At 34.9% G+C, this 26975-nt stretch overlaps 1 protein-coding gene across 1 annotated transcript in view; it reads right to left on the minus strand.

Annotated features, from left to right (window-relative positions):
• Positions 1-4779: 4779 nt before the first annotated feature.
• LOC149797686 (ATP-dependent DNA helicase DDX11-like) overlaps positions 4780-26975 on the minus strand; it is a 148136-nt gene continuing 125940 nt past the window's right edge. The window contains exons 23-29 of the mRNA XM_089962606.1: positions 21783-21932; positions 18436-18504; positions 16897-17000; positions 12640-12724; positions 11037-11115; positions 8985-9139; positions 4780-5770 (exon numbers count right to left, since the gene is read on the minus strand). Of these exons, the coding sequence (XP_089818732.1) occupies positions 5744-5770; positions 8985-9139; positions 11037-11115; positions 12640-12724; positions 16897-17000; positions 18436-18504; positions 21783-21932 (669 nt within the window). The 3' untranslated portion in view covers positions 4780-5743. The remainder of the gene's footprint in view (positions 5771-8984; positions 9140-11036; positions 11116-12639; positions 12725-16896; positions 17001-18435; positions 18505-21782; positions 21933-26975) is intronic.

Below are 26975 nucleotides of genomic sequence, written 5' to 3' on the forward strand. Positions count from 1 at the left end.
TCAGTTATTATTATTATATACTTCTCCTTTGCATTCTGTTCCAGTGATTCTGTCCTCCCATACTGTTTATCTTGTTTTAGATACATATCTGAATTTGTCCAGTGCTTAGGAACTGCCCTTCCAAATTGCCATTGAGCCTACACTGTTATATAAGCCCAGTCAATCTTAACTTCAAAGGAGAGATAATCGGAAATAAAGAAATATGGGATCATTTAATGCCCAATCACAGAACCAGTTTCTACCAATATCAAGTAATCAAATGTCAGGAGGCAACAATCCACTGAATTTTGGAGGCAACCTTATTGGTGCAACAGGGGGGATGGTGGGGGCAAGAAACCAAAGAATAAATAGCTCTTCACATCGTTCTTCTGGAAATGAAGGATATAATGAAAACCTTTCATTTCTGGAAGGAACACCTGTGCAGGAAAGTAGTCCAAATAATGTCAGACAAATAGGGGAACCAAATCACCCAGCCTATGCATTCTCTATTGGCAGTTTCTGCATTAGTGCTTCCGACTTGGAATTAGTGTATAAATCACTTAATGACATGGTCAACAAAGGATCAGATCAATCATAACGAATTGTCTGTTCATCAATTGCTCTTCCTTCAGATTTGCATTCTTAGATCAAGCATTGTGCAACAAAGTGGAATCTCAGATTGCCCACATGCAAATCTCCATGAGAGAGAGAAAGAGAATGTACTGTTTAGTTCATCATGAAAATACATGTATTATCATTCCCAGTACAAATAATCATTGCTCAGGTCTAGCTGATTGGATTAGGAGATAAAAAAGCAAAAGATTTAGCATAGATTATTTTCTGATGCTATGTCTTGGCAACCTTACATGACTTCTTTACATAATCATAACCTTCACTAGAGACAACCCGCTTTACTGCAGCACATGTATAAAACTTGTCCACTTCTTCAGCAATGCTTCACCTTCAGTATGCTTAAAAGCATTGTAAAATAAGAAAAACTATTTAAGCTTGTTCAAAATGAGATATATGAGGTTGGGTATTACAATACTTGCACATATAAATGTTAATACTTTACATGTAATAGGATGACACTGAAAACATCATCTGACTCTTGCCTATTGTGTATACCAAACAAAAGCTTTTAGTAAATTACAATTTTGCAAACAAATACACTTCAATAATTTGTGACACAAAGTGTGCCCAAAATCTCTGAACTATAATACATTCCCCAAAAAATTAACAAAGCTGCCCACAAAAAACCTTTATTACAGTATATTGTACAAAAATATTTTTATAAAAATGTATTTGTAGCAATAAGTATGTGTAGAATCTATCTGAAACCACTTTATTTATGGACACTTTGTGAATCTGAATGTACAAGAGAATATTTTTTGCCAACCATCTTCTATTTCACGTAATTCTTTTGCCACATGACTTGAGGTAGGAATTCACCCATTTTTTTTACCAGTTTCTTGTAAATACTTTTGCAACCATTTTGTCTGCTATATCATAGTTTAGAGCTTAAGTCCAGCTTTTATCTGATATTCAATAACTGCTCTGAAGCCTTGGTATGTTAGACTTGTACGAATAATAAAAAAAAACTCTGAAACTATTTCATACTAAACCACTGTCCACTAGCATCAACCAAGTCATTAATTTTTCCAGTTCCATGTTCAAGACCAGTCTTTTACTGTAAGTGTGCCATATGGGACTGTAAAACCAAACCTGTGTATTAACTGAAAAAGTATTTTCAAAATTGATCCATGTGCAAAAATATCTCTTCCAAAAAGCATTAAGTAACCTATTGTTTTTTCTTTAGGTAAAAAGTGGAAATCAGTGATTTTTTGTCAAGGTGTCTTTAAGATGTGTTGATGTATGTAATTATTCCAAAATGATCTTTAATGCTTCTAAGGATACAAATATATCTATAATTCTCAAACCTCCCAAACTGTAACCATTAAGTACAACTTGTAATTTTTTTCAACCGAATTAATCCACATAAATCTATGAAACATATTGTTAATTTTGATAAGAACATTTTGATGGCAGTGCTAAGGATAGAAGTAGATGGCTTATTTTTGATAATGCTAAACTTTTTACAGCTGTGCTTCTACCAAATGGTGTATGCACTCACTTTGACCACTGGTTTAATGTTTTTAATTTCTTTAATTTTAGTTCACAATTTATTTGTACCATTTGTTCAAACTTAGTTGAAAACTTTACATCTAGTAATTTAAACTCAGTTTCCCCTATTCATTTGACAAATCTCACAAAATGGATCTCTGCTTCCAAACCAAATAACATTAGCTATATCAATATTGACACCAAGTCCAGAAAATTTATAATAGCAAAGTAAAAGATCAAAAGCAAATTTAAAGAATTTACTATTCCCATCCAGGGTGAAAAAAAAGGTATCATTTGCATATCTGTAGCATATCTGTAGAACAGACTTAATAATGTTTACTTCCTTAATTATTGTCAGCATATTTTTATTTTGTAATTTCATGGAGTTTGTTTTTGCAGTCTTGTCGTCGTACATTTTTTTAATCTAATAAAGTGCTTAGAGCTCCAATGGCCTAGTGGTTAGAGTGTCTGCCTTGGATGCAGGAGGTAGCTGGTTCGAACCCTGGCCTAGTCATACCAAAGACTTACAAAAATGGTACTAACAGCTGCCTCGCTTGGCACTCAGCATTATGAGGTTAATGTTAGGACTGGCCAACTTGGTGTCAGGATAATGTGACTGGGTGGGACATCATGCTACATGTCTGGAGCATGATGCCCCAGTGCTAGACATCACTATAAACTGTCACACTGCAGACATCATAGCCATATGACTGAAAAATTGTTAAAGCTATGTTAAAAATCTAAATCACACACACATACAGAGCTTTTAAAGATTAGGTACTGTACCAAATCCACATTATTATTATTATTATTACTACTGTATTGTGGTTAAAGCATGCACTCTTGGATGCGGAGTCATAACAAAACTATAAAAAAAATGGTACTAGCATCTGCCTCGCATTGTGCTTAGGATTAAGAGGGTTGAGTTAACTTATTACTGGGCAGCCTGGTGTCGGGATAATGTGACTGGGTGGGGCATGATGCAACATATCCAAGATATGATGCCCCAGTGCTAGATATCCCTATGAACTGCCACACTGCAGACATTGTAGCGATAGGACTAAAAAAATTGTGAAAGCAATGTTAAAAATCCAAATCCCATCCCTTCCTCTTGCCATGTGTGCCAGAATCTCTGCGCAAAGGATAAAAATATGGAGATAAGGGGTCTCCTTGCCTACATCCTCTCTGTATGTAAAACCAAGAAGAGATGTAGTTACTTAATGTAACACGATTTTATACTATAAAAAGTTGATACCCAGTTTATAACAGAATCTCCAATATTGAAGATAAAATGTTCTTAATGTAGAACCAAGTAACTGAATTAAAGGTCTTCACAAAGTCTATTAATATTATTATAAAGTGCATTTAAATTGATGGAGTTTTATTTACTGTATTTATACAATTCTCAGAATAGTTCAGTTTCTTGTAAAATTTCCTTTGAGGGCTGTTCCATTAAAACATACATGGTATCCAAGGAAGGCACTTTTAAAGTGTGGTACTCACCCATAGATGCAATTTAGAATTTCTTAACATTTTAAGGTCAACTATGTGAAATCAAAGTACCCTGGCATATATTTATTAAAAAACTGCTTTCCCTAGGTACCATATATATTTAAATGGAATAGCCCTAAGTTATTGTCACTGACCCATCATCCCTTATTAACACAGGCATCATTTTACTAACACAATTTCTTTTCTCATAGGTGCAGAAATACTTTGTAATTCTTTCTCCTTCATCAACCCATTTTGCTCTATAATGAATCATAACCCCTTTCATTTTTTCATCCAGTATTCCATCAACTTTTCCTTTTTCCTGTTCAGTTCTAGCAAATTTTATAAAGTTTCACAATCTTTTTCTAATTCCTTAATATTTTCTAATAAGTGATTCTTTTTTAAAGTTCTCCCTTTTCTTGTATGTGGCATTTTCCAAAGTTTCACAATCTTATTTCTAATTCCTTACTTTTCTCTAATAAATGTTTTTCATTTTTAAAGTTCTTATATGTGTCATTTTCTAAAGTTGCCCAATATTGTTCTAATTCCTTTATTTTTTTTAATAACTGTGCTTCTTTTTTTAATGTTCTCATTTTTCTTGTATGTGGCATAAGAAATTGTTGTACTACTTATTTCTAATAATAATGTTTCAGAATGTAACTGATCATTTATCACAAGTGTATCTGATGTTCATCTTATGGAAATTCAAGTGGGTTTTTTAGCATATTGTTCTACGAGATCGCATATAATTTAACTAGTTGTACACATTCTGTATCTTTCATTCAAGAATTATTAAACTTCTAAACCCTTTTTCCTTTTGAAAACTTTTGGAATTCGAATTTGAAAAATAATCTGTTCTGTACCAGGGTTTTGATCAAGATGCTCTAAAAGATACTCTGAGATGCTGATCTTCACTATGGGAATTACTGTGATGTTGGAAATGAAGTAACCAACACATCTCTTAACTAGTGTCTGTCATCATGGTGAAGGATAATTAAGTTCTCAATAGTTATCAAAATAAAGCCAGCTAAGCAAGTAAGTACTTAATTCTCATAGAAACACTTGTAGGCATCAACATGACAGCTGACTGACTCTTCAAATTTAAATAGATGAGGATGTATCACATTTAGGATGTGTACATTAAAACCCCACTTAAAACAGAAAATAAAACATGAAGAATTTCACTTAGCAAGACTTCTTTAATTGGTATTTATTTCATACAGTGTTACCATCAGAAGGCATTTACCAACATTTGCATTGATCAATATTTTGTAATATTTCATGTTAATATATTTATTCAGAAAAATCTAATTTCTCACTCAAATTCATGGATTTAATGACAATTCCAAAATGTCTGTGCTTGACCACCATTTTCCCTGACCTAACGAGCAATATGTCAAGTTTTCACTGACAAATTTTAGTAATGATTTATTTTTCTTGTAAAACAAATAGCCTTTTTTTTATCCTATTCTACAACATAATAATGTGATCTAAACTTGCCTCCGCATTCTAAGCCAGCTTGCAAATTATCCAGGTGTTTTAACATTAGGGAGGACTGTATCATGGTGGTAAGTACCACTGATAAATCTTTTGAAACAAGTTTTTCTCTTTTTCATCTGAGACACACCTGAGGAGTCTATTTTGGAATACAAAAAGGTGTCAACCGTGTCTTTAAGAATGTAGATTTCATTTCTTAAAAACATTACATGCAGGTCATGGACTACCACTGTACAAACTGAGCAGTGGTATTGACTGTTTACAGTCATATTTACTGCATATGAACCTGCATCTTCTGTGTCAGACTAGTCTTCTAGAAGTCCAATATCTTTCAGTTATCTCCCATTCATCAGGTCTGCTTGCTTAATAGTCCTTTTCAGTTCACATGAAATATTCACAGAAAAATAAAAAAAATGAAGACATAGTCAAACAGATGAACACTGTATCCTCAATTTATGTTCTATGTTCTTTTGGGTGAAACATCATATAGCATCACTCTTCCAACTTCATTCATTTAAAAATTAACATTTGTTGCAATAATTATAGCATCTAGTACTCTCTTTGGTGATACTTTAGTAATTCCATGGACTGCATGATAATAATCATCCAAGCAGCTGCAGATCAATCTTAACAACGTAATCATCTCTCATCATCAAGTAACTTTCTTGTCACCAAAAAACTGAAAGGATAAATATAGAAATAAGATTAAGGACTGGAATACTTTTGTAAAAATATGTCTTCCAAGGAATGTAGTGTCTCACCTGCATTATGATGATTTAGATTTCTGGATATTCATCATGGACTACAGAATTCCTAGCATACTAGTGTACAAACTTTAGACATTTTTTCCCTAAGTATTGGCTGAGTACAGCAACTGATGCAAAGATACATGCCTTTAAAAACTTTGCAAATTTTTATGTAACGTGACAAAAAATTGAGTTCATTTCATTACACAAAACAAATTAATTTTAAGCAGTAAATCCAAAGTTGTCAGCATATTGCTCCTGCCATGTTGCACAAAAACATATTTGATCAATAAGCAGAGTCCATGTTGTATGAAAGCATGTTTGAGCAATAAACAGAGTCCATGTATGAAAGCATGTTTGATCAATAAACAGTCCATGTATGAAAACATGCTTGATTTATAAGCAGGGCCCATGTTGTATGAAAGCATGTTTAATCAATAAGCAGAGTCCATGAAAGCATGTTTGATTAATAGGCGGGGTCCATGTTGTATGAAAGCATGTTTGATCAATAAGTAGAGTCCATGAAAGCATGTGTGATCAATAAGTAGAGTCCATGAAAGCATGTTTGATTAATAATCAGAGACCATGTACAAAAGCTTGTTTGATCAATACAAACTGTTATCGGTTCTAGTTTCTAATGTTCCATGAACATTTGAAAGGATAGTGCCTGACTGCTCTTAGAACAGAACTATAAAGAACTAGAACTAATCTTGGTCACTAAGCAACTTATGCAATCAAAGATGTAGAGCTGCGGTGGGGTAGGGGTAAATTAATTTAATGATGTAACACTTACCTGCCATTACTGCATAGCTTAGTTATTCTGAGTGGAACTAACCCCATCCATATAACAAGAATTCATCCTCCAATGATCAACCTCCAGTGAGTTCTGGACGAATTCAGAGCATAAGACAGACTCAGTCTGCAGCCCAAGTCAATAACACGTGCCATAGTCCTCATCATTTTCCAGGACTAGACTGCTTATAGGACATTGGAGCAAGGTGGGAGGAGGAAATCTGCCAATTTCAAGAGGTAAGTATTACATCATTAAAATTTGTTTCATCCCCCTCCCACTACATTTTAATATCAGTAATATAAAAACATGAGTGTTGCATGAACTAAATTTGCCAGTGTGGTGTGAGACTGATGGACTCAGAAATTTTGGTATAAACAAGGATATATTCGCCCTTACTATAGGAATGTCCACTGCTTCAAGTAAGTGCCTGCTTCATCTACTTTTTGTGACACAACTAAAGGCCCTAGGGAATATATGCCTTCACTCTGGTGCAAAAAAGGAGCAAAGGAAGACGGCTGTATGTGAATGCCAAAACATGGCTTTCATGACATACAAGTTAAATAGACGAGGTAGCAATGCTTTGGACTTCAGGGGCTTTAATCCTCATGAATGAAAGACACCTGTCAATCAGGGACTGATAAGCTCTCCTGATTGTCTATTCAATCCACCTAGAAACAGCTGACACCAAAATTTTAGTAGAGCCCTGAAATGGGAGGAAAAGACGATTCCTACCTTTTCTTCCTTTTAGATTTGGCCAAATAGAAATGCAATGCACTAATTGACCATAAAAGTTGATCTTGATCATACCCAGCAAAGATACAACTAAGATTGGAAATCTCTGCAGGGAATGGAACTGCCAAATGTAGCTGCTTTTTGGGGTAAGAATATGGTTGGCAAAGGAGCTATACCAACTTATAATTGCCATTTTACCTTAGACAACCTTGTTTAACAGATAGGGCATGAAGATCCCTTCTTTCTCTTGCTGACGCTAAAAAGCAAAAAAAAAAAAAACGGTCTTGAGGGCAAGAATCTTGAAGGATACTTCACCCCAGGCTCATAGGTTTTTAAAAATAATGACCATAAAACACAAAAGAGGTTTCATTTTGGCACAAGTATGACACCACTCTCTGCAACTCAAAATACCTTATAATGTCAGCAATTTGAGAATCTGAACCAATGGCCAGGCCTCTGTAAAACTTTTGATAGGTAGGCCCTATATCCCTTGATAGTGGAAATTAAGCGTTATTTCTCTTCAAAAAAGGAAGAAAATCAGCCACTACACTCAAAGAGGGACAGCTGGTAGTGAGTAATGTGTTTTCTGCTGTACCAATGGTATCAAAGACATTAGATGTGGATCATCTCCTAGCCTGAAACAATGCACTCAACTGTGCTCAAAAACTCGTACCGGCACTCAACAGTGCTCAAAAACTCGTACCGGAACTCAATGCACTCAACTGTGCTCAAAAACTCATACCGGCAGATGGAACACTTCATATCAGCCAAATGTGAAAGCAGAAAATTCAGGGGTTGATGTGTAGAAGGCAGCCCCTGTGTTGAGACAGAAAATCCCTGTCCCCAAAGTAGTGTCCTGAACAGTCTATCAGCAGGTTGAAAAGATCAGTGAATCACGATCATTAGGTTAAACTGATTAAATGATAAATAAATTCTCAGCAAAGCATATGTGAACCACTGATTCAAGTACAAATAAACATGTGCTCTTCTCAATTGATATAAAACATGTTTGGTATACAAGATTGTTTCCTCTTCAAGTGTCTCCAGTTTTGGGGCTCATGACATTTTATCATTGGCTGGTTCATATATGTCTCCTGGTATGTCTTAATAAAACATGGTGGGTATTCATTTTTGTTGTTTTAGAAGAAAACAAAACTAGAACATAAAATTGTTGTAGACATTGATTAATGCAGCTGTTGGCAACCTATTGCAGATGTGCCTACAGTGGCACTCCAGACTCTGAAAAGGCACATGGTATGAGTTGTGGTTGTTTTATTGTATGCACTAAAAACAACAATTAAATTAATGGGGTGAAAATTACTTAACTGCTCAGCACTCTACAATTCATTGGACCTGGTACAGCAGTTCTTGAAGGTTGTAGATATTTGTATTATTGTTTTTTAGTCTTGAAATCATCTGTTTGAACCCACCATAAAAAAGTCTAATAGAATAAGCACCTCATGATAAAAAATGAGTTCAAAGTATCAATCTAATTATGGACTTGTCAGTTTTAACTGTAGTTTTACTTTGTCCACAGGTTTTCCAAATAACGAAAAGGATGCATTGCCTAACGACGAAAATTTTGATTGAACTGTCAGAAATGGCGAGACTGGTCTTCATACCCTTGATATGGCAGCTATGGCAGGTCCAAATCTGTCCATCTTCTTAAGATGTTTAGAGATCCAGCCAGGTAATTTGGACACTGTGCTTGGCCGTCTATATCGCCCATCAAGCAGAAGAATTGTGGCATAGTCTCCACGATGACGAATGGCTCGACCTATGGGTACATTAACAGCAATATATTAATGATAGCCATACTAGGCAGTGAGAATCAGGGTTTACAATGGACCCTTACAATATTCTATCAGAGATCATTCTGGAAAATCTGTTAGTGTATTGATGACATTTCACTTTGAAAAAACTTTAGTGACCTGCCCTGTGAACAGTTGTTGATGTTTTGAGTTTATCATTAACAATATCCTTTCACTTATTTCTTCCCCTTCCTCCTTCCCCTTGTTAAACAAAGATTTCATGCATGGTGCAGAAGGAATCTGATGATATGCATGAACTGGTAAATTGTAGCATGAAATATGTGTGCTAATAAAAAGATCCTTAGAAGATGTATTTGACAGTTGTTTGATTTTCAAAAACAAAGTGGCATGATCATGTAGATGGTCAATTAATATCCTTTATGTCCAGACCATCTTTTATTTATCTAGAAAGTAAAAGACATTACCAATGAGCTCAGTTCAAAAAAACCTCACCAGTGGCCTTAATTAATAAAACTTTATCACTTACTTTGATCTATAAAAAAAACATTACCACTGACCTATTTAAAAAACCCATCACCACTGACATTAATTTAAAAATACTTTAATCCTGACCTTAATGAAAAAAAGAAACATCTAACTGACAGTAATTAAAAAAAACTAACCAATGACTTTAACCCCAAAAAACCCAACCACTGACCCTAATCAAAAGAACCATGTCACTGACCTTAATCTAAAAAACTTGAGCACTGACCCTAATTTAAAAAAAGACTTTTAACACTGACATTAATCTAAAAACCTTACCCATGAACTTAATCTAAATATCTTTTTCCTAAACTTAATCATAAAAACATTAACTCTAACATCAATCTAAAATCTTGACCCCTGACCTTAATCTAAAAACTGTATCACTAATCTTAAGCTTACCCACAACTTTAATCTCAAATAATTTAAGTGACCTTAATCTAAAAGAATGTAACAATGACCTTAATCTAAAATAATGTAACATTGACCTTAATCTAAAAGAATTTAACATTGACCTTAATCAAAAAGAATTTAATATTAACTTTAATCTAAAAGAATGTAACAATGACCTTAATCTAAAATAATGTAACATTGACCTTAATCTAAAAGAATGTAACAATGACCTTAATCTAAAAGAATGTAACACTGACCTTAATCTAAAAGAATTTAACAGTGACCTTAATCTAAAAGAATTTAATATTAACTTTAATCTAAAAGAATTTAACAGCGACCTTAATCTAAAAGAATGTAACATTGACCTTAATCTAAAAGAATTTAACATTGACCTTAATCAAAAAGAATTTAACATTGACCTTAATCTAAAAGAATTTAACATTGACCTTAATCTAAAAGAATGTAACAATGACCTTAATCTAAAAGAATGTAACACTGACCTTAATCTAAAAGAATTTAACAGTGACCTTAATCTAAAAGAATTTAATATTAACTTTAATCTAAAAGAATTTAACATTGACCTTAATCTAAAAGAATTTAACAGTGACCTTAATCTAAAAGAATTTAACATTGACCTTAATCTAAAAGAATTTAATATTGACCTTAATCTAAGCGAATTTAACACTGACCTTAATCTAAGCGAATTAACACTGACCATCTTAAAAACTTTACCCTGAAGTCAGTCTAAAACAACTAACACTGACATTAATCTAGAGAATTTTAAACACTGACCCTGACCTTCATCCAAAAACTTGACCCCTGAGTTTAATCTAAAAGACTGTAACATTGACCTTAATTTAAACATTTTAACACTGATTTTAATCTATGATGTAAATGGATTGATATGTGGACACATGAACATCCACACAGATGCCAACAAGCTCACCATGTTGAGCTTCTGCCAAGACCGGCCAGACAAGAAATTACCTATAGATTGATTGACAGCCTTCATACACAGATTTTCATAGTGGACTTGACCTGGCAGGTGGCCATCTTTATCCTTGGGCTGAAAAAGAAAATTATTGATGGAAGGTACACACTGGAATTATATATAACTGAAAAATTATATACGAGTTCATTATAGATTTGACACTTTCAAACTTGAAAGGATTATATAATTACTTTTTTTTACAGTAAGTGAGAACTGTCAAGCATAAAAAAGAAAGAAAATTCCAAGACAAAGTCGGTGAAATGGTCACATACCCAGGGTGTAGCAATGAAAATTGTGTTAGTATTAACTGACAGATTTACGCCAACATTTAGTTGTAGTTGTAATTGTTGTAGGGTTTAATGCAATTTTTCAGTACACGATAGGCTATACATGGCAGCCAGTATTAATGGTGGAGGAAGAACAAGGGAAAACCCCCGGAAAGAACAACCAACCCACGAGAAGCTACTGGAAGCCAACATTTAGAGCAAAGTGAATAAATTATGTACTTGTTACTAGGAGCAACAACAATCTTTCTTCATAAAATGTATTCCAAAATCTAAAATAAAATATCTTTGAAGAAATCTGGATTTTTATCAAGCTAAGGCCAGGATCAGAATTGTGTTTTGTTCTTTTTTTCCTCACACAAATTTACTCCTTTACACGAACCTTCATGTTACTTATGCTATATTGCATGTGATTGCTTTCTTTGCAATATATCTTATGGAAAGATGTGAGTGCATAGATGTCATGAGACTGCTGACTCTGTGCAGTTTACAATATTGCAGAGGGGGGCAATCAATGGACATTGGTCATGATTTGCACTGAAATGAAGGATAAACTCATTATTTAATATTGTTTTTAATAATTTAAAAATTATTAAGATAAAAAGGTACAGTATAAACTAGTTGCTCACTAATGAGATGCTGTATGAACAATCTTAGACTTGCAATACAGAATATGAGTAGATCTACTTGCTTTTTCTGTTCTTTTATCTCATTCTCTCTTTTCATTTTATTATCTCAAAGAATGTCTGAAACAAAAGTTAACAGTGGACATCATTCACTTTCCCATACAAATTTCTGGAGTGTGATCTCTCAATTTTTGCCAACTCCAATGGCACATGGCCAATAACATGTATCACTATAACATTTGTATCTTAGTTGTTTGGTTTTTAATGTGATTTCAATACTTGTAAAGTAATTTCCAATAAATTAGGGGGCATATTCTTTAGTGTGATAGTTTATGCCATCTTTACAGTAAGTACAGATGCAGTAACAGCTAAGGCTTCTGAAGTAGGTGTGGCTATGCCTCACATGACGATTCATCAATTAATATGCAACAGACATAAGAATGTATCAACCAAAACATTACAATCACGTGTTAACAGCATGCTTGATGAAAGGGAGACAGAACTATGCATTGCAAGTCTATCTGTTGCTGGTGTATAGCTTCCTTGACTGGAATTCCAAATCAAGGTTAGAGATTAACATCTGCCATTATAAACATGATTGGATGCAAATTAGATATGCATGGACATTAAGTATAAGCAGCAGGCTGCATTCTGCATATAATATGTCCAGACAAAAAGTAAGGACTTACAAAATTGGCATTAAGGTAGTCCATCTTTTCCTTCAGCTCAGGAGAGTGAAGATTGGGATATGGAAGTCCAACCATTATTACACACCTGTCAAAAGCAAATTTGAATTATTTGAAAGAGTACTGAAGCTAGAAATGTGCTCTGCTACTACTTCTTTGTTATACCATACAGATAACAGTATATGATAAACTAGAAATATACACTTCCACCCCCTCCCTGTTATACCATACAGTCAACAGCATATGATATGCTAGAAATATACACTTCCACCCACTCCCTGTTATACCATACAGTTAAGAGTATATGATAAACTAGAAATATACACTTCCACCGCATCCCTGTTAGACCCTGCACTCAACAGTATATGATAAACTAGAAATGTGCACTTCCACCCCAGGAGAATCTGGCCAAAATGCAAAACAAACCAAAAAGATAGATAGACCTATGTGTATGTGCACACACACACACACACAAAGAGGAAGGAACATAAATATGTAACACTGTGCCCTTCCAACATTTATGAATTCAATAATAATTTTTTGTTTACATCATCCTGCATTTAACAGTAAATCAGGATATATAAAAGTTAAACATGTACAAAAGTCACTTTTACTGAAATAGATATGTGCTTTCCAAATGAACATGCTATAAAATAGTACTTTTGGTTGCCATAATTTAAAATAAGCATCAGTAAAAATAGATAAAGGAAAGTAATCAATACAAACCCAACATGAGCTATAGCTCTCCCAACCCCACTCCAATGGCAGTATTATTTATGATACATATGTAAAATTATTTAATTACTGACTTCTGATGAGGCTAATACAAACATTTATCAATGCCAGAAAAGCAATATTCACTGAGGCTGCAAACTCAAGTGAATATAATTATTCTTGGGTTGATTAATCCTTGTTATCATCAACTATATCGAGTCAGTGGCTATTTTGTTATAAGACTTACCTGACAAATTTCCAAACTCCAATCTACCATTAGCTCTCAGTTAACTATTGCTTACTTGAAATGCTGATAGTTGTCCCAGGCAATATGAAAAACACTGCTTGGTTTGATGGACTACAAGGATGTGTGCTGACCTTAGTGGTCAAACACCTGGGCAGTTTGTACTATGTAACATTGTGTATAAACTTAATATGTAGTAACTATTATTTTCATGCAAACTTATGAAAACTTCATTATAAAACTAATATATCTGTTTGTGACAGTACAAACATTTTCAAAAGGAATGCTGATGAATAGCCATGATTGTGTCGGGTTTGATTTGTCCATTACTTTTGGTCTTGCACATTAAGACAACACTCCATAGTTTAAACTGTATATAAATAAAAATGCAACAGTGAAATTACCAATCATAAAGCGCTAGCTTTTAATTCATTAAAGTACTGAAACAGAGCTGAATAAAATAATATAAAATTCAGGAAATTATCAGAAGTACTTATCTTTTTAGCTGATAATATTAAACCAAAACTCTTTTTAACCAAACATAATAACAGACCTGCCAACACTGAAAAAAAATCAAAGTCAGGAATTTGCCGCCAAATCACCATTAAAAATCAGGGGCAGGGTAAAAAAATCAGGAAAAACAAGAGTAAGGTGTACATATCACGATAAAGATGTTCACTTTTTTTTAGTTCAGTCCACTGCATGTTGAAGATTTTCATTTCTGCAAAAGTTCCTCATTTATTTGTCCTTGGGTACCATATATGCTAACAAAAATAGCTTCCAGGGTTGATGCTGACTCTGGCTGATTCTGTTTTTTCTGACCAATGATAACGCTCGCTCAGCATTGCTGTTGCTTTGCAGTATTGAAAGTATTGATAGCATTACTCTCCCAAAGGTTGGAAACAACAGTTAGCCAGATCCATCCTTTTTTTTTCTGACAGCAACCCACTAAAGGATGACTTACTTATTCATGCAAGCATTGCAGATGTGTCTAAACAATCTGTAGTATTGTTTAAGGACCTGGCCTTTATCTCCAACCGAATGGAACGAATCAACACTGATGACCTGATAGAGAGTTTCAGCTTTACCAAATCTACAATTATGACGCAGAATTGAATATGGAAAGAGCCGATCATCAGTGGCAGAATGCATGATAGGCCCCACAAGTCAATGGACGAATGAAAGCAAACTGCTTCTCCCAATCACTCCTATATTTTTTTTTATATCCCATTTCTTTTTCTTGGCTGATGAAAAGTCACCAGTTACTTCCTTTTTTTCTTTTTTTTCACTTCTTGCTGAGAAACTTATCCATTATAATGCTGAGATTTGCTGATGGGGTTGAATAAAGAGAACCACACTGTGAGACAATCTCTTTGTATTGGCAGATAAAAACCGGAAATCAAGCCAGATATGGTAAAGTACTAAGAAACATACCAGACACAGAAAAACCAGAAACAGAAACAGAAACAGGGAAACGGAAAATGATGTTTTTGTATAAAAAAAAATAAGTTTTTTTTTCCTCGGAGAGTTGAAAAATCGATTTTTTTCTTAAAATCGGTAGGTAGGTCAATAAATCAGGATTCTCTCGACCTTTTCAGTAGGGTTGGCAGGTCTGATATAAACAGACAAAATGAGATACAGAAGGATAAAAAAAGATGCATGAAATGGATGTAAAATGTATGTACACAGTATTTTGTAAAAGTATTATCTTTTCCTGCCATTATCCTGAAACAGTAGTCCTCAGCTACAGATTTTGGGTTTTGAAAATGATAAAAACCTAGACAAATGTTGGCTGATTATGACTGTGGTAATAATTCACACGATGAATTAATTTCACTACAATGACTTTATTTTTAAACAAGAAGCTTTCCATGACCTGCATACTGAGAAACTTTTGCTAACTGGTGTTGTACACATCAAGATGTATCGACATAACAAGAAACATTTCTCTGGCCAACATACCTGAACCGTATAAAGCTCTTTGACATTGAGGTTTATGAAGGGTGTAGACTGAACTATAAAAAACTCTTTGACCTTGAGGTTTATGTAGGGTGTAGACTGAACCATAAAAAGCTCTTTGACCTTGAGGTTTATGTAGGGTGTAGACTGAACCATATAAAGCTCTTTGACTTTGAGGTTTATGCAGGGTGTACATTGAACCACATAAAGCTCTTTGACCTTGAGGTTTATGAAGGGTGTAGACTGAACCAAATAAAGCTCTTTGACCTTGAGGTTTATGCAGGGTGTAAACTGAACCAGATAAAGCTCTTTGACCTTGAGGTTTATGAAGGGTGTAGACAGACAGACATATAGAAAGACATCCATGCAGACAAAATTGCCATGTTCAGCTTCCACCAAGATAGGCTCAACATAAAGTTTACTAAAAAAGATTACCATTTTCAAATTTTCACATGGAATTAAGACATTTCAAGCTGTCAGACAAAAGAAATTAAAAAAATATCAATAGCTTTGGTATTTATTTTTATGTCCACACTAAATCAAACACATTGCAGATAGATATCTTATGTACAAAATGATCTTTTTATCACTCTAGCCATGCAGAGATTTCTAATTTGTGCACTAAAAGTTAGTATTTTCCATATTTCACTAGCAAAAACATCATAACCTTAAATAAAGTTAATAAAGTCTAACCCATATATCTTTTATTTTACTGTAACCCATATATGTTTTATTTTGTTGTAACCCATATATCTTTTATTTTATTGTAACCCATAGATCTTTTATTTTATTGTAACCCATACGTCTTTTATTTTATTGTAACCCATATATCTTTTATATTATTGTAACCCATATGTCTTTTATTTTATTGCAACCCATATCTTTTATTTTATTGTGCAATAAACATATACTGCATTTTATACAATTATATAGAATAAAATTGAAATAAAAATGAAAAGATTTTTCTTTGCCCCAAGTACAAACCATCCAAAAATTTTAGTAACTAGATAGTGGAGAACTTGACTTACTGTGGAGAAACAATATTAATAATATACAAATGGATAGACATTCAGACAAGATCATATCATAATATGCTCTACCTTATGCAGGTATATAAAAACTATATTCATCCAATTATCTTACACATACTATATTTTATCCAATTATCTTATACATACTATATTTCATCCAATTATCTTCCACATACTATATTTCATCCAATTATCTTCCATATACTATATTTCATCCAATTATCTTACACATAATATATTTCTTCCAATTATCTTACACATACTATATTTCATCCAATTATCTTATACATGCCATAAATGCACTGTACTTACCGTCCTAATTCATCTGAGAAGTTGATTCCCTCACTCATTTTCCCTCCAACAACACAGAAAAGTACAGCACCAGTAATGCTGCTTGTGCTCCATCTACCACATTTCTGTAAAACAGATTATGACATAAAAGTAAATCTCTTTCATGAAAGCAAATTGGTTGATCTTGGTATCACAAATAAAGAGCCTTAAATTTGTTTCACAAACATGGATCAAGAAAGCCTCTACAGAACAAAGGATCATGTAAAACAAAGATTGAAAATACAACTTTTAAGTAAGGAAACAATATAAAGTTCCACTTCATCTAAAACGTGTCCAACATGAACCAGATGCTGGCTAATAAAAAGGTGCTTTAACAACAGACATTCAATTACAAATGGATACAAAAACACTGCTCTTGATACGACTAAATTATGACCTTTCCTCTACTTATGACCTTGATCTCTGACTTGGGAACTCGACTACTGTATTATATTTTCTATGGATCTGGGTAAAATTTCATCAAAATATTTGCACAGTTTAAAAAATAGAATACTCAAGACATTGTCATGGTGAGGCCTATGACTGTGAATACTCAAAGCATTGTCATGGTGAGACCTATGACTGAATACTCAAGACACTGTCATGGTGAGACCCGTGACTGAATGCTCAATACATTGTCACGGTGAGACCCGTGACTGAATACTCAAGTCATTGTCATGGTGATATTATGTAACATTTTAAAGTTTCATTAGAGTATCATCACTGACTAAGATGTTTTACTGTGCACGGATAGAGGTCAATAATTTATATAATCCCTCACTGTGACCTTGACCTTCAGGTAGAGGTGTGTCAATGGTATGTGATACACTGGCCTAGTCATGACATATTACTAGTGAAAGTATCATAAAAACATCTTCAGCGATTTTAGAACATATACTCCAGATAAGAATACAATCATTTACATTCTCCCTTGAAGTGACCTTGACTTGAGGCAGTGGTATGGCTATGGTGTCATTCACACTGTCTAGCCATTGTATATACCTGGGCAAAACTTCATTAAAACAAGTTTGTGGTCCAAACATTGTACTTTTGACAAGCATACAAGTCATGACCTTGACCTTGAGGCAGGGGACATGACTATACCATGCAACACATCATCTATGCATTATATATATATATATATATATATATATATATATATATATATATATATATATATATATATATATATATATATGGGCAAAGTCTCATTAAAATAGCTTAAATGGTTCAACATGTTTTAATGTATATGGGTCTCCAGGACACTAAGTGAAAGTTAAAATCCCCAAGAATAATCAGGCTGCCACCTATCAAATTTTCATCCTCCAGTATATTAGGAAACTGCTCAAAATAAAGAGAAACAGCTTGTTTATTTGAATAGGAGGGAGCTAGAGGCTTAAGATGAACCAAAGTTTCATTAATTTGGAATTCTGGAGTTTGTTGCTTACCATTCCAAGTAACTAGATAACCTCTAGCTTCCAATGATCTTTAAAAGGGTCAATTATTTACTACCATCTGTACCTTTATGCAGGAGGAGTACTCTCCAAGCACCTGCTCCACCTGACCTGCTCGCTTCGGCTCTCTGTACAACTGAAATTGAAAATAATTTTAATCACAATCATGGTGTTAGCATTATAGAATGAACGTGAAACATGAATGGCCTTACCTGGTTAACACCTGTCTAAAAGAAGAAAAAAAAAAACTTCCAAATAATACAATTCAATAAAATGAAGATAAAATAAAAGATAAAAGTTACATTGTAAGTTCCATGATTTTTTTCCTCAAAATTTGTTATATAAACAAATGCTGCCAAAAGGCCAAGAATTTCTCAGATGTTAGATCATTATAGTTTCTTCATTGTGTTCTCATTAAAGTACTTCTGGCTCACATGGTGCAAGTCAAGATACCTGACAAAAACGTGTTCCACTGTCAGTAGACAGTGGCAAGGTATGAACCCTGGTTGAGGTTCACCCTCCTGGATAACGAGTCATACATGATGGACAAACCTCATCTCTGCAATTTACATCTGCCTTTACATTGCTGTTTATACCAACGTCACATCGATGCCATCATGACAGAATAATTGTTCAATATTGTATGAGAACATCATGTTTCTTTAGGATCTGTAATATTAATGGGTTCTCGGATTTGAGACTTTTCAATCTTTCAATGTTTCAAGGGGACCCGAAATAAAGAAATTTGTTTTTTTTAGAAGTTTCAAAGTACACATGTAGTTCAAAAGCTATTAGCATGCTTTCATTTCTACAGTACAAACTGTGGCTCCATCTGGTATTTGGGTAATGATGATGCTATGGGGTGTTGCAAAAGCAGCTCCAGTTTTGTCTCCACCTTTCGAATTGTACACAGGGACATATGGCTACTATAGGTAGTTCTGATTTCATTGAATTTACTCTGAAAAAAGAGACTTACTGAGGAGTTTTTGAAATGGAGAAGGTCAAGTATAAATTTTGGAAGTGTTGATAACCAAGGTTGTGATTTCTGAACACAGATTTTTGCACGGTTTACAATGGGGCAGTTTTAGATGTACCCAGTCAAAGTCCAAGCTCCTAACTGCATATCTGATCAAGTATCAGCAGGTGAGATTTACAAGCTGATCTGTACATAACTAAGCTATGGTCAAGTTTAGCCTTACCAGTGTGCTGCAGAACTGGAGCAAGACCTTCTCCTGCTCCCGTATTTGTGTTTCCCACATCTCTTATTAAATCCATTTTATTTTTTTACATTTGTCATTGACATAATATGTGGAAGGAAAGTTAGTTTATGGTCGAAAATAAACCCTAAAGAATTGGTCTCCTCCACAACAAGAATACAACCATCAATATTGAGTTTTGGGTCATCAAGAATGTGATGTAATTGTCAGATGTACATAGAGACTGTTTCAGATTTAAAAAATGTAAACCAGTTTTCTTCTCTCCATTTCTGAACTCTGTCAAGCTTTACTGTAGTTAATGTTCAATAGTATGAATCTCTTTGATCTAAAGGAGATGAAAAAGTCAACAACAATAACAAGCAATCAGTTCCTGGAAAAAGACCTTTCATTATGATGTTAATTCTGATGCTGAAATTGGATGACTGACAATATGCAGCCTGAGGTGAACCCATCTTCTGAGGATAGCTTTTCAGAAAGGATGCTGTCTACCTAAACTAGGAAGTTTCTGTCTTTCAAAAAACAGGATAGAATGTTAGGTAGGGGGCCTCCTAGACCTAGGATGAATAGGCCATACTTTATGTTGTACCTCAATGTGGTGTACGAGTCCCCTTACACATAGGCTGAATATGCCATTCTTTATGCTGTACTTCAATGTGGTGTTGGAGGCCCCTTAGACCTAGGATGAATATGCCAATTTTTATGCTGTACTTCCATGTGGTGTAGGAGGCCCCTTACATCTAGGCTGAATATACAATTCTTTAAGCTGTACTTCAGTGCGGTGTAGGAGGCCACTTAGGCACAGGATGAATAGGTCATTCATTATGATGTACTTCCATGTGGCTTAGGAGGCCCATTAAACATAGCCAGACAATAGGCTGTACTTCCATGTGGCTTAGGAGGCCCATTAGACATAGCCAGACAATAGGATGTACTTCTATGTGGCTTAGGAGGCCCATTAGACATAGCCAGACAATATGCTGTACTTCCATGTGGCTTAGGAGGCCCATTAGACATAGCCAGACAATAGGCTGTACTTCTATGTGGCTTAGGAGGCCCATTAGACATAGCCAGTTAATAGGCTGTACTTCCATGTGGCTTAGGAGGCCCATTAGACATAGCTAGACAATAGGTTGTACTTCCATGCAGGGTTCTAATATTACCCCAAGTCGAAAATCATGGTAACAATATCTTTAATCTTTATGAAAACTTCTATAATAATTACTTCAAGTCTGATGAGTTGCAATATTGTGCTTCTCTGACATCTGAATCCACACTGAACATCCAAAGGTAGTTTGTTGGATTGGAGATACCAGAGTAGTCAATTGTTTATCATTTGGTTTGCAAATACAATTTGTTCATGATACGGGATGATAACTCAAAGGATTGTTGTGGTACTTTTCAGGTTTAGGTACTGCTGTCACAGTTGCTCCTTGCCAAGAAGGCTAATCTAGGTTTACAAGTTTACATCTAATCTTTGACCTTGCCCATTAAGCAGAGTCTTAAACAAAAAAAAAATATGGTACACAAAACCTTGTTTAGTTACAGTACATACAGTTAGATAGAGTTTCATCTATAAATCCCTAAATTCAAAAGTTAAGCAGGAAATAAAATTGTACTGAATGGACAAGTTTATTTCAGGTAGAATGGTACCAGTTGTACAACACAAGGTGGGTGGAGCTTAAGCTGTAGGGAACAGTGTATTCAGAAATAAACAACAGCACTAGCTGTGATTGGTGCATCATGTAAGAGTTGTACTTTCTGTTAAGCTTAACAAAAGTTAAGCCTCTTGGTAACAAGTGAGATTATGTTAATTTGTATCTAGATCATATTTTGTATTTGTTATGATTTTTTTGAAATGTGGTACACATGGTTGAAAATGTGTCTGCTGTGACTAGATAACTCTTACCTCTGTCTAGTTCCAGCAGAGTTATCTCTCTTAAATGCAATGGAGTACCTCGTTTTGACCTTGTCAAATTGACAATCTAACATTGTTTTCTATGAGTGTGTAACATGCATGCTGAGGCAGGATAGAAAGTATATTTATTTTACAAAATAGTAGCATTGAGGTCTATGGAAAAACAATTGGTACCATGATACCTTCACCATAACTGCTGCCACCACTGAGTTTTAGGTCTGTGTGTTTGAGGTGTTGCAAAAACTGGATGAAATTACGTTACCCTAGATTATAAGAACTCACTTTTTTCTTGCCTTCTAGCTTGGCAATGACTCCTCCCTTCTCCCAATGACAGAAGACCAATTTTTCATAGTCATAAGATGGGAAAAAGCAGACAACACCACCAGGCACCACATTACACACATTGCACAGCAGACGACCCAATTCATCCAGCTGAAAAAAACAACAAAAATGTATTAAAAAGCTGACCTCAAAACCAAACATCTTACCTGCATCTCTGCAGTGATTTACTCATCACCCCCATAACTTTAACATTGATGCCACAATGTTTATTGCAATAAAAAAAAAAAGCCATAATGGCTCTGCTTCATCTCCAAACCAAAGAAAGATAAATTTCACACTTGTAATCCAAGGTTATGGGTTTGATATATGCCCAAGTCGGCTGGGATGCCCTGCCTGTTCTTTGGAAAGGCTCTTACACCCCTAAGTATGTTGAAAATGCCATTTTAAAAAAATCAAGAAACTGATTCACTTTCAAAGCATGCAAAAGATGAATGGTATATTTTTTAATGAGATTTCCCTAGTATAAAACTGATTACAAATGAAAATAATGATAATTTGTGACTCTGGAAGGAATCGTATGATGGATACATTTTCCTTTCATTTTAATGAAGTTTTTATTCTGTTCTTAACTTATTTTTAATTATTCAAAACTATAATGCAGAATAAAAAAAAGGGCCATTGAAGTGACTGACACTTTAGTGGCCACAAAGAATTTCCAGATTCAAAATAAGACCGTTTCTTCCTTTTAATTCCCGAGTGTTCAAACAACCTCTGATATTCTTCGGTGATAACAAGATTTTCAAATTAACTGCTGTGGTGGCCATAATACTGTCTGATTGGTACCATGTTCATATTGGACTAAGGAGACATCATTAAAAATCTTTCAGCAGATATTCACATCAATATGACCATCCATTCAGTAGTGGCAACACAATCATCAAGATGGCCATCATGGCTGCCATAGTGGATGTGCAGTTGGCACCATTTTCGTAAGGAAAAAAAGGTATTGTACCATTTTCAAAAGGACCAAAAGGTATCATAAAAAGTCCATTAGTGAAAACTCCGTGTTGATATGACCATCCATTTGGGACTAACAGAAATAGCAATATTTTCATGATGCCCACTATGGTGGCTATAGTGAGTCAGCTTCCATCACTTTCATTAGGACCAAATAGACACTACAAGAACCCTTATGATGAAAACCCAATTTAAGAGGCATAGTGATAATACAAATAAAATTTAAACGCTTTTTTTTTGATTGATTGGATTTAGTCGCATGCGCCCAGAAAGGCATGTGCGATGGTAAATTTAAACGGCCATTCTGGTGGCCATATGGAAAACCCAGTGCTGATGTGATTGTCCATTTTGGAGTAGCAACAACATTTTCAAAATGGCCATTGTGGAAGGTCAGATAGGACTCATTCCCATTTAAGACCAGCTATACATAAAAAGTCTTTCAGTGAAAATTCAATATTCAAATAACAAGTCTGGAGAAGCAGTGATAACAAGATCTTCAACATGGCACTGTGGTGGCCATATTTGATTTTCGAGCGGCACAATTTTCATTCAGGTCTGACTAGACCATGGGATGACTGTGGATGAAAAGTTTTAGGAAGAGTAGTGACGACAAACCTGTGCGAATGAATGGAAATACTATGAAAACCAACCATCCCATAAGCTCTTATGGTCTATGAATAGCAGAACTAAAAAATGATGTCATTACATTGTATATTATATCATCAGCCTGATATCACTTTTATGCTTGAGACAACACGAGTTAAATGCAACGTTTCAACCTAGTGTATTGTATTGTTGGCAACAATACCAATACCATCAGTACCAGAAATTGAAACGCTGGTGAATAAAAGATTACCATAAAACTTTGTCTTGTTCAGAATAGAGAAAGTCACCACAAAGGAACCTGTAATGGCATTTCATTTTATGAAATGTTTGACAATGCCCTTCTTATATTGGCTAAGACCTTGTAATGTGCTGTAATGTAAACACATGCATCCATCCCAACTCACACCGAGATGAATATACAAATCCTAAGTGATACTGGTGTAACAGAATAAACAGAACAGGGGTAGCAAAGCTGTGGATGCAGGGGCGGCAATAATCTGGCAAGATAAAAAGATCTATGATTAAAATCCACTATTTATCTGGTACGAATAAACAAGAAATATGCATAAATATGACATGTTATTTGTAACTTTGGTGATGACAGCTTATATTGGAAAATGGCCAGTGCATGGTTCCATCCTTCGATGCTGAGACTGACCAGTATCATCAAAGACATGCTATTGAGGATGAGCATGTCACTGAAAAACTGCCAACGACAGTGTAATTATGGGGCTAATAACATGTCAGGGTTGAAAACAGAAGCAGCCACAAATATATCAGGTTTGGAGGAAAGGACCCAATGTTATGGCCATGCCCTTTACCTTGAAGTTGGTGACACCATAAAGGTTTCGAAAGTAAAGAGGGATTCATTAGACACTGTTTATGAGATGTAAATATTAATTAACTACTCACCTGGAAGCAATAATAAGTTTAAAGTACGGAAAAATGAAATGGGCACTGACACATCAGGATTCTGTGCACTGTGTCCCATGCGGTGGATGGTGAGAGCCAAAAGCTTGTGCAATGTGTTGGCCCACTTTAATATACTACAATCTCTGTAGTAAACTTGCTAAGGTAACGGTCTCTGAGATACATACCTGCATACTTGGTGTACAAACTTAAATGAGCAACTTTGACTTTCTGTTTATTATGAGCATTGGTTATGAAATACTTTCTCAAAAAGACAATCTAAGTAAAACACTGCAACATATCCGAAGGTCAGAGACTCATACAGCTCACCATCATGAAACTGAACACCATGAGAGACGATGATGCTTAAGATAAGTTCTGGGATATTGTTACCAAGAAACTTTATAGCTTGAATGTCAATGAGTCTACCTTGCCAAGTCACAAGGAGATGCTTCTAATAAGTATCCCATAACAGAGAAAGATCTGTACCTGAAGAAATACAAGGTGACTGATCAGTTAGTTGTGTGACAGACAGATTTGACCAGCCAGGGTATGTCTTACCAGCATCTTCAAGACATGCTTATGAGATGTGTTACCAACGATGCAATATTCAGTGATGATATGGACTATGTCATTGCCTTCTACAAGGACAGCATTGATAAGCTCAAGCTTGCAACACAGATAAATATGTGAAGACCCCGACACACACACACCAGCCTGAGTGGGAAACCCCTTCCCACAGCCAACCCTTATCCATCGCTGTTCCAGTCTAAAAAATGCTCCAGCGCCCCTGCCGAATGTATGTTCACGTTGGAGGGGGGTATATAGTTCTACAGGCTCAGTTAATCAACAGTTTCATATACTATTCACAGCATGTACATCTTGTCAAGTTGGCATCATGTATCATTAATCACTGATTGAATGTCTCTTCCATCCATTTGTCTGGCTTTCTATCTATCTGTGTTTCTTTTATTAATTTAAAGCTCTGGTATTAAAAATGATTAGATACAGGAACAAATTCTTTTGTTTATTTATTTATGCTTGTTAGCAATCTCATTTAATGACTATAAGGGCATTATTTATTGAACTTTTCCCATACATTTTTATAAATACAGAACATTCTAAAATATGAGGTCATTGCTGCACCTTGGGCTGACGACATTATCCCACCCAAACTGCTGATGTCTCCATAAATTTAACAATTCCCACCCAAACTGCTAGTGTCTCCACAAATTTAACATTTCCCATCCAAACTGCAAGGGCCTCCATACATTTAACAATTCCCACCCAAACTGCAAGGACCTCCATACATTTAACAATTCCCACCCAAACTGCTAGTGTCTCCACAAATTTAACAATTCCCACACAAACTGCAAGGGCCTCCATACATTTAACAATTCCCAACCAAACTGTTAGTGCCTCCACAAAATTAACAATTCCCACCCAAATTTCTAGCATTTCCATGAATTTTACAATTCCCACCCAAAAGGTAGTAAAATATATTTATCAAACAAGTCAGATGGTGTCACAGTCTGACAATCTGCAAGAATTTTGTGCAGGTGAAAACACCTGTATTACCTATACACATTTTATGTGGACAGTCCAAAACTTAAACAAAAATGTGACATTTGTGCATCAGACCATAACATGTAAACCAATCAACACCTATACCAGACTTTTGACTTTCCTTACTATGAGAGTTTCAACTGTCTGTATACACCTATACCAGACTTTTGACTTTCCTTACTATGAGAGTTTCAACTGTCTGTATACACCTATACCAGACTTTTGACTTTCCTTACTATGAGAGTTACAATTGTTTGTATTACTCCTTTACCAGATCCTCAAATGGCAAAAATCTCACTGAAAGGCCGGAACATGATTAAAAATGGGATCTTATTTAAATGACATCATACTCACAAAAAACATGACTACTGGCTTAAATAGGCCTAACAGTTACTGATATCTAAAGGAAACAATGGATATTTGAAATAGTAATGAACAAGGAATACAGATGTCAGGAAACAATGAATACAAATGCCAGGAAACAATTAGTGCTCTCAAACTTTTGGTAGAAAAGAATGTTTCTGAACTTGTTTTTTATCCAGCTTGCACCTTGAGCAAGCCCAGGATATATTTTCCAACTCCAAACTGCCAGTCTCCCTCTTAACAGTTCAGCTGGGGTGCAATAGTGTTGATTAGTAGAAGACATTTTGTTGGAAAAGCTCAAATATAACATCCTCTTTCACAATTAAGACCATTATCCCAAAAAGTTTTGTTGACAAAATAGCTCGATATAGTACAATTTTCCTTGTCTAAAATGGAATAATCAAACATGCAGTGGAATCTCCCACTATATTAAATCTGTCCTGCATTTACCTGAAAAAAGGTTAAGCAAACTTAATCTAACCCATCCCCACTTTGTAAATAGGTCAGTCCTACTGCCAACTCCAGGTCTTGCATTGTATAAAATTATTTATCTTCTCATGGTGTCTGAGTACAAGCCAACATGACAATCCAAGCTGGATACTTTGTTTTCATTTGTCAGTTTTAACATGCCATAGTCAGTCCTATTGCATTCAATTAAATTCATCAATCAATACAGACTCTAGAGTAGGACTCCTATGGCACATTACATGGTATTTTGGGGGAGAGGGATAA

This window comes from Sinohyriopsis cumingii, chromosome 6, assembly GCF_028554795.1.
Source record: "Sinohyriopsis cumingii isolate HCF-2022 chromosome 6, ASM2855479v2, whole genome shotgun sequence".
In the NCBI taxonomy this organism is placed as follows: Eukaryota; Metazoa; Mollusca; class Bivalvia; order Unionida; family Unionidae; genus Sinohyriopsis; species Sinohyriopsis cumingii.